Raw genomic sequence first — 9,183 nt, 5'->3', positions numbered from 1 at the left:
GGGCCTTGCACTTCCATTTTGCTGGCTGAGCACTGAGGCCTTGACACCTCCTCTGTAAAAAAAAATGAGGATAGGGATCACCTCTGAGTATGAGGAGGGACGCAGCGGTCTGCCAGCTCCCGAAAATGAGGGGATCCAGGCGTGCTGGTCCACCACATCCTCCCTGTGCCACACTCAACATGGCACCCCTATACACCCAGAATGGCGACCAGCGGCAGGGCGCCACCCTCAGAGAGCACTTCTGGGGCGGAGCGGAACTGCGCAGCGCCAAAATGGCGGCGGCCGTGTTGGGAGTCTCCTTGAGGCGCGGCGTCCCCGCGCGGCTCCTGAGGGCTGGGCTGCGGCCGGTGAGGGGACTGGAGGCGGTCCGGGGGGTGTGGGGCAAGGGATAAATGGCCGGAGGAGTGAGGGGAGGGATAATGGGAGGATGTCGGGGGGCTGCAGGAGGGCGTGGGGGAAGGTTGGGGGCGGGGGGAGCCCAGAGGGGCCTGGGAGGGATTGGAGGGGGCGGGGACGATGACGACAGGATGCAGTGTAGGAAGGGAAGAAGTTTCGGAGGGATTAGGAGAAAGGGGGTCTGGGGGAGATGGGCTGTGTGAAGGGCACTGGAGGGGGTCTAGGGGATGAAGAGGAGTGGAGAAGGGGCGTGGGGAGGGTCTGGGGGAGATGGGAGCTGAGTGAGATAGGGGATCCAGAAGGGGATTGGAGAAGGATGTGGGGACAGGAAAAATGTAAGTGGGGTCTGGGGGCCCTTTGGTCCAGAGCAGGGTGGGGTTGCGGCAAGGAGCTTCTGAGGGGATCTGTCGGGCTGTGGCAAAGCCTTCAGGGCTGCGGGGCCCACAGGAGCATCCCTGAGTTGTCTTCTTAGTTTCGGCATCATTCTCTGTTTTAAAGAAGAGGAGGGAGCCCCAGCAGAGAGGTGGCTGTAGGTGCCAAAGTGCACTGCTGTGTCAAATCCTTGGAAGGATTCTCTGTACATGTGCCCAAATGCCAAGCCAGCAATGGATCCCCTAGCTCTGGCCCCAAAACTCACTGCCTCAAGTCATTTTGTTGCCGGCTAAAAGCCACCTGGAGGGACCTAAGGGCTGTTTTGCTGCTGTTCAAATGCAGATCTGTCGAGGAGCTCAGACAGCGGCTGCAGCTACATCACGTATCAAGAAGTTTTCCATCTACAGATGGGATCCCGATAAGCCTGGGGACAAGCCTCGTATGCAGACGTATGAAGTGGATTTGAATAAGTGAGTGTACCTGATTACAGAGCGCTGCTTGGCTTCCCTGGCATGCAGACGTGTCGGGGCTGCATGTGCACACAGGTTATCTGACAAGCAGTAATTCAGGGTAGCTGAGAAGTGTCCAAGTTAACAACTGAGGGTGTCAGCAGTCTCATTCAGCTTCAGGCATTGTTAAAACCTTGTTACGGTAGCCAGAGAGGCAGTGCCTCAGATGTGCTATGCAGCAGGACAATACAGGGGTGTTATTTCCTGATAAAGCAAATCTTACTGAGACCACGTGGGATCATTTCCCTTCCCTCACCTGTTGATGCCAATTATGACAAGTAAAATTGTATTGTGAATGCCACTGTCTTGGTATCTGTCAGCAATAAAATGGTAACAGCTATATTTATATGGTAAATTTTGGGGCATATTCCAAAATGAAGCAATTTTACTCATAGCTCACAGTCCCAGACCTTGGAGATAAGGTGAAGATTTTACTGTCTCTTCTTACAGTTCTCTTAACATGTAATATGGCCAGCAAACTAGAAGTAATTAAACTTCTAGTAGCTGCTTGTATGCCCTAGTGGAGTTATCACCAAGAAAGCTCTCATTTCTCAGTGATCTTGTGAAAGGGTACAGTCTTCCCTGTGGTGTAGAAACCTTTGCATGGGCACACATGCCTCCACTTCCTTGAGCTCCTGTTACTATGGTCTTGCCAGAGGAATTCACCTCAAGCCCTTACTGAAAGCTTCAGATACAAAGCCATGCAGCTCTGCTTGGGAAGCACGTGACAGAAATCAGACTTTGCTGCTTTGATTTGCCCCAGTTAATAATTTCTAGGTGTTGTCTTGTCTGCTATATATAAAATTACATAAGTTGTCCAAGACTTTGCTTTTGCAAGCTGCACTGCCTCCTGTGACTAATGAGGATAGGCAAACTTGTCAAAACCTGACTTAAGAGGTGAGAGCTTCCAAGATTGTTTTCAGTTGTGCTGTCTGAACTGTCTCCAGCAGAGCCAAATCTGGGCCTCAGCAAAAGAAATGGCTCCTGTCCCGCTTTGACCCTGGGGAGAGATGAGGCATGTGAGTTGTGCCACTGAGCAAGTGATCTCTATCTTGTTGCAAAATATAGTTTTAATTGTAGTTGAGATGAAAGTCCTTTTAGTTGCTTCTTAGTTGGTGCTGGAGATAAAGCCAGGGGAAATTATATAGGTTCTCTGACTTTTTTTTCTGCTATAGATGTGGCCCTATGGTACTTGATGCTCTGATTAAGATTAAAAATGAGCTGGACTCCACTCTGACCTTCCGCAGGTCATGCAGGGAAGGTAAGAAAGATTTTTCAATCTGCTAAGTTGACTGTTGTCCAAATAAATGCTAACGCTAATACTGCATGTGTGTAACCAATAAAAACTTCAGGGCAGACCACAGCATGCCGCTCTTCTTTTCTAAGTATTGAACATGAAATACTTTAGTGAATCAAGCAGTGAAGTTACAGCGTATAATCACCCCACACTGAGTTACAAGCAAGACATAAACAGCCCCAGTCATTCCTGTTTCCATCCTAATTGTGTTCATCTTGCTGACCTCCAATGATGGACTATGTAGGGGAATTTAGGAAGGAGATGTTACAGCAGCAGAATTGAGGGGAAAGATGTGTCAAATGGGAGTGAACTGTAGCTCTTCGACTAAGCAGAGTGACTGAGGAAAAGGCTATCTCCTGGTTTTATGCTGCAGAGTTACCAGCTGGTTCTCAGGCAGGTAGTCATCAGCATCTTTGTCTGACTGCATTCAAACTTTCCAGTCCCAGTGACACTTTTCCCTGGAAAGAAAGACTTAATTCATGAGTGCTGTTGGTATGCTGAGATTAAGATTACTGTGGAGGAGAATGTCTTCATGGAACAACTTTTGATTTAATTGGTTGGGTTTGCAAGCACTAGAAATTTAGGTGTAATTGCCTGATGCCTAAAGACGTCCTGACTCAGATCTAAATGAAAAGCATGCTTCAACACAGACGTTTCTTGCAGAATCTGCATAGCAAGTGGAGGAATTTTATCCAGTGTGATTGTTCTCCGTGTCTGATATTTAGATAGCAAATACTGTTCCTGAGCAGCTAGAATTAATTGCACTGAATAGTTTTCTTTGAGAATCTAAAGACAGATTCCTAATCTTGGTTGGTTTGATCTTGTCCTTTTCTACCATACAGGGGAAAAAAAATCTGATCACTTGTTCCTGTTTCTTACACGTGGACCTATGTCTGCAGTCTCTAATTGTCCTGGTCCCTTCTCAAGTTAACTGGAAAATACTTGTAACCAGTTAGTGAGTGGGAGAAATAGCTCTGTCCAAATGCCAGCCTTTGTGGGAAGGGTTGACGGCACACCAGGCACTGAGGACTAGCTCACTCAATGTGAGGAGTAGTGGCATTTCCCTGACTCATATCAACTGATGTGTGTCAAATCCTCTGAAATTAGTTATGCCCTTTCAACACTTGTCATCTTTCCAATATAATGTCTTAAGTATCAGTCCAATTTGAATGCCAGAGCTTCTGATCTGAGCAGTATCGGAGACAGCTCTATAATGTGTTTTTTTTGTGAGCCTTGCCCTTTCCTGGGCTACATCTGTTCCTTGTGTTACTGGAGGTCACGAGCAGTGTCGCTTAATCCATTTGTTAAGCTATTTATATGCTATTTGTTCTGTGAGCGCGTGTTCTCTCACCATGGGGAGTTAATGAAAGCAGGGGATTGCACAACTTTAGCCTGCTGCAGAAGGTGCAGAAAGGAGTTTCTGTCTTAGGAACTTATTTTCACATTGCTGACCTTTAGGGATGCTTCTGACCGTAACTGTAGGGCTGGTGGGGGTCCATCTGGCTCCACTTTATAATCCCACTGTTAGCTGCTTGTGTTTCAAACCTGTCAACAAATCTGAATGTTTCCTCCACCCTGAGAAGTAGCACGTGGAGTATGACATGAAGGGATGAAGTGTCTGGAGCTTCATGAAAACAACTCCAGCATTTCTTCTTTGTTTGAATAGCAATGTGCTTGGCTCAATGACAACTTGTAGCATTTTCCTTGTCACGTACCAAGATTCTTGATGGCATCAGAAGGGAAGTCAAGCCAGGGGCAAGTATGGGGTGAAGAGGATCTTCCTCAAGTAGGATAAGAGGGTGAACATCCACTGCTTTACTCTGCTCTCTCTCTCAGGCATCTGTGGCTCCTGTGCGATGAATATTGCTGGTGGAAACACTCTGGCTTGTATAAAAAAAATTGACCCTGATCTCAGCAAGATCACTAAAATCTACCCTCTCCCCCACATGTATGTGGTGAAGGATCTTGTTCCAGTAAGTATCTGCCTTCTTCATCTTGTGACCAATGCTGACGCCATTCCAGACAGTATGGGGTTCAGGTTGGATTAGAAGGGATAATGTTGGGAGATGGCAACAAGATCATGACCCACAATTCACGTCTGAACTCCTCTTGATGCTCTCTGGCTTGGGTGGGTCTGCTTACCAGTGGTGACTAAATCTAGCCTCGTTAGGAGGAATGTGGCAGGCTGACGTACAAAATACCTCCTTCTCTATGAATGACAACAGATGTTCAGTTTCTCTGGCATCAATTCAATTTAAGTGTGATCTTTTTCCTTTTGTTTCCTAGGACTTGAGTAACTTCTACGCACAGTACAAATCTATCGAGCCTTACCTGAAGAAGAAGGATGAGTCGAAACAGGGCAAGGAGCAGTACCTGCAATCCATAGAAGACCGTCAGAAACTGGTTACCTTTTGTTAAAATTATTTTTACCATTAAAATCCCTTCCAGATAAGACCAGGATTCAACATTAATGTGCAGTAGCATCTAGTTCCTTTAATGACAAAACTGTCTGTTACAAAGCCTGATGTGGGTGGAAAGCGCTCCCTGAAACGCAGTGTTGTGGCACGTCTACATTGCTACGGGTAACATTTGCTAATGAAATGCAGAACACAGTTGTGCTGGGGACTCTGACCTCATTTCCACTGTCTGTGCTGCAAAACTCTGTCTTTGTAAAAACACTGTGAAGGGCAGAGGCTTGTAATATTCATGTAGAGATCAGGCGATGCTGTTTATGCTGGGGTGTAGTTTGTCTAACGCAGCACTGTTTGTGTATCTGACAGCTGCATGCTAAGCAGCACTGTCCTGTTGCTGCACGCTGCATTTTACAACCCTGAAACTAATGGCAAAAGCTGAACCTTTACAGGTGGGAGGGGGAAGCTTTTTGAAGAGTTTATAGAGCAGGTAAGTTAGTATCTGGATTTTTTTGGCTCCTACAGTAAGTGTTGATAAATTGACAGTTTCTCTTTTGCCTCTGACCTGTCTTTATGGGTTATTTGCTTGACAGTTTGAAGCTCGGCCGGTCACTGCTGTGATTGTTGCTGCAGTATTGTCACTGAATAGGCTCATAGTGGGCAAGCAGCCTAGATTTTGGCAAGTGGTAAAAGAGATGAGCATGAGCAACACAGAGGAAGGCTGATTAAAGAGGATATAATGAAAACACATGAGCTGCAGCCTAATTGTCTGCAGTGATCTCTGAAAGTTGCCCATTATCTGTGTTTGCTGTGAAGTAACATCTGATGAGCAGACGTGTCATGTGCCTAAGATGTCAGCAGCACCATGCAACTAGCTGTGTGCTATCCTAACAACCACAGGATTTTACAGTTTGAAAGAATTTCTTTCCAAGGGCGACAGTTAATTCTCCTACACCACTTCATAATGTTATCTGATGGCACATGTAAGGACTTAAAGGGATCCTCTCAATGATTTCTTAAAGCAGCATCTTTGAAGTTACTTTCTCATTTAAGTAAAAAAACAGACCTAAAAGTAGCTGCAAGAGCCACGTGAATCTTCCTCATGATTAGTAAAGTTGCTTTTTATCTCCTTACCAAAGCTTCTCTTGCTTTGGGAAAAGCCTGTGTGTTTGGATACGCAGGCATCTGAAAAATTCTTACCTTTTCCTCATTGGGACGGGCCAAAAGCAAAGAATGCATAAAAATCCAGCAATTTCCACACTTGTCTCTTCAATTTCTGCACTTCTGTGGTTGACCATGGTCTCTCATCTGTGTACAGGATGGACTCTACGAGTGCATCCTGTGTGCCTGCTGCAGCACCAGCTGTCCCAGTTACTGGTGGAACGGGGACAAGTACTTGGGTCCTGCTGTACTCATGCAGGTAAGGACAGATCCTGGGTGCCATGGGGAACTGCTGAGGGACTCCTCATTTAAAAGCAGTGCAGATACCTGTGAGCACAGCATGCCATCAGTGTCCCTAGAGGTGTTGAGGAAACATACAGAAGTGGTACTGAGGGATGTGGTTTGGTGGGGATAGGGTGGTGGTTGGATCAGATGATCTTAATGGTCTTTTCCAACCTTAATGATTCTTTGATGTAGTAGTGGACCAGAATTCCTGAGTTAGGTGTTGCTTCTAAAATACAACACTGATTACTTCACTTTGGGAAATCATTTGGTGTGTCAATGACACTGATTTTCAGGCCTATCGCTGGATGATTGACTCCAGAGATGACTACACAGAGGAACGCCTGGCACAACTTCAAGACCCATTTTCTCTCTACCGTTGTCACACAATCATGAACTGCACAAGGACTTGCCCAAAGGTAGGTGTTGTTCCTGCATGTGTCCCTTCTGCAATTGTTTCCAAACTGGTAGGGAAATGCCAGTGGTAGGTTTTCTTCAAGCTCTGGTTGACTTTTTTTCTTTTTGAAATGGTGAGTTATCAGCAGTAATGTTTACAGTAGTGACTGTGCAAGAGAATATGACAGAGTTTACACTACATTACACATCACGGAAACTTCTCTTCCTCGTGATTTTGAGAACCTGACTGTTTCCAGGATTTAGGTATATGTCTGTAACATCCTGTTTGTGTGAGGGACACTGCCAGAAATCCGATAGGGAAGATGATCTGATCAGTGATGTGAGTAATACATATAACCCCAGCACAGTGCTCTCTCACACCCCAGCAGTAGCAGCTGTCCTGATGTGTTGTGCAACTTGCATAATAGAGAAGATGACAGCAAGTTTTCAGTGCCGAGGGGAGTGTGTTTTATGCTGACATCCTGCCAGAAGGGCATTTCCCAGGTCTGTTGTCTGTGGTATTTCTGCTGAGAATTGAGCAAATTTTCTCAAAGGAGAGCGTGCCTCTTCCTCTTCTTGCTGTAACCTTGTGCCTGTTGCTGGGTAGATAATTTTCATTTTCTTGCCAGCTGTATTGCTTGCACCTGATGGTAGAGTAAAATTCTTTTTGAGCTGTGAAGTAATAAGAAGGCAAACTTTTGGATCACGGATGTGGGAAAATAAGGTGCTTGAGATCTGGACTGACAGGTGTTTGTCAGGAGCACCGCCTGCTGGTTTTGTTTAACATGATTCACTGACTACAGATAAATCCCCCCTTTTCTACAGAGCAGATGATCGTGCTCACATGTCAGCTGTAGTTCAGCTAAAGGTGAAGGTTCTGTTTGAAGATCTGACTGTACACAGCAGAAGGAAATAACACACGAGGGCTTGGTCTGTTGATTTTGAGATGCATCTATGGTTGATAATACGTTTCCCTTAAAATCAGCTTAAATCACGTCTCTTATCTCGATCAGCTCTGAAAAAAACACTGCAAAGTGAACTGTGCTCTGGGGTCATTTCCTGCTCATGCTTTGTCAAGTTGTGCTGCCATCACAATGCTATAGGATGACATTTGTGATCTTCCCACTCTCGTTTTGAGATTAAGTATGTTCAGCTTGCCAACAGTACTGCAGGATTGAGAGCCTCTGTGATGAGACGTACGTTTGAATTGTAGGAAAACCTTGCTTTGAAAAGCTTGGTTGTAGCATCTTCATCTTGTGACTTAGTGGTCTTGCTGCAGTGCCCTCAGGATCCCTGGCAGCATCTGATGGAAGGGCAACACTACGCTGGGCTCCAACTTTAAAAACTGGTTGCTGAGCCTTTCCTCTGCCAGTTGTTCTTACGAACAGCAGTATATCTGTCAGTTTAACACGACTTCAACTATGGGAAAACAGGGAGGATACTCAAACGTGCTGATTTCTAGAGAAATTAGCTGGAACTTTCTCTTTGTAGGGTTTGAATCCTGGCAAAGCAATTGCTGAGATCAAGAAGATGATGGCAACTTACAAAGAGAAGACAGCCACTGCATAAAGCTGTTCCCTGACTGGAAATGTAACACACAAACGTGCTTTACCTGGAAGTAACTTGCACTTGATTACACCTGGTTCCAGCAGGAATGTTGGTGTTTCTTCCATATGCTTGTGTGTACAATAAATACTGTAAAGAAGTAAGAGTTGGTAACTCATTAACAATACGTAACTGATTCCTCTGCCTCTTCAGTGCACTGCCTTGTTGTTGTGGAACCCAGACATCTCGTTTGCAGCTCTGAGTGTATCCACTTGCATGCTGGGAGACAAAAAGCGCTTTTTTGAGCAGAGCCATTTTTGCAGTGCATGGTCGAGGGGCTGCACTGTCCGTATCTCCCAGTATTGTGCCGTGCCCAGTCCCATGGGCTGCATTATGCCCGGAGCTCAGCAGTTGCAGCTTATGTCCTCATGGCTGCAGCCTGTGTCCCTGCTATTGCATCGTGCATAGCACCCATGGTTGCATGCTGTGCTTCCACTCTTTCACTTCTGTTTTTTTCCTCTGCATTTTGGAACGCACTGGCGGCACACAGCGGTAAGAGCAGAGAGGCGCTGATCAGCAGACTGATGACCATAAGACTCGGAGGAATAGCAGAGCACTCGGTTGCCGTCCTGGGGGGATACCTTTAACTCCGGGTGATCAGTGGTTCCCCCCACGCTGCGCTCCTCGTTGCCGTGCAGAGCAAGCGGCGCCCGGGACAAAAGACGCACGCAGCACCTCCCGGAAGGCCGCGCCGCCTCGGCCAGCGTGGGGCGGTGCTCCGCCCGGAAGTCAGCCTCGTTCCCGTCTGCGTGAG

General features: G+C 46.4%; 1 protein-coding gene across 1 annotated transcript; it reads left to right on the top strand.

The window, feature by feature from the left end:
• The first annotated feature begins 194 nt into the window (after window positions 1-194).
• On the top strand, window positions 195-8,533 carry SDHB (succinate dehydrogenase complex iron sulfur subunit B). The gene is made up of 8 exons (XM_031613628.2): window positions 195-347; window positions 1,111-1,238; window positions 2,453-2,538; window positions 4,411-4,547; window positions 4,861-4,977; window positions 6,304-6,405; window positions 6,725-6,847; window positions 8,316-8,533. Exons 1-8 carry the CDS (start codon window positions 273-275, stop codon window positions 8,391-8,393), a joined length of 846 nt encoding a protein of 281 aa, XP_031469488.1. The 5' UTR covers window positions 195-272; the 3' UTR covers window positions 8,394-8,533.
• Window positions 8,534-9,183: the final 650 nt, after the last annotated feature.

Source organism: Phasianus colchicus, chromosome 22 (genome assembly GCF_987193195.1).
Source record: "Phasianus colchicus chromosome 22, bPhaCol1.hap1.1, whole genome shotgun sequence".
Taxonomy (NCBI): domain Eukaryota; kingdom Metazoa; phylum Chordata; class Aves; order Galliformes; family Phasianidae; genus Phasianus; species Phasianus colchicus.
The sequence above is the reverse complement of the archived record's forward strand: the minus strand, read 5'-3'. Positions and strand labels throughout refer to the sequence as shown.

Excerpts from the sequence above, each read along its gene's own strand:
- SDHB (XM_031613628.2), top strand. The coding sequence starts at position 273 with ATGGCGGCGGCCGTGTTGGGAGTCTCCTTGAGGCGCGGCGTCCCCGCG. Across the intron at positions 4,978-6,303 it reads TAGAAGACCGTCAGAAACTG|GATGGACTCTACGAGTGCAT; the intron begins GTTACCTTTTGT and ends ATCTGTGTACAG. Across the intron at positions 6,848-8,315 it reads GCACAAGGACTTGCCCAAAG|GGTTTGAATCCTGGCAAAGC; the intron begins GTAGGTGTTGTT and ends TTCTCTTTGTAG.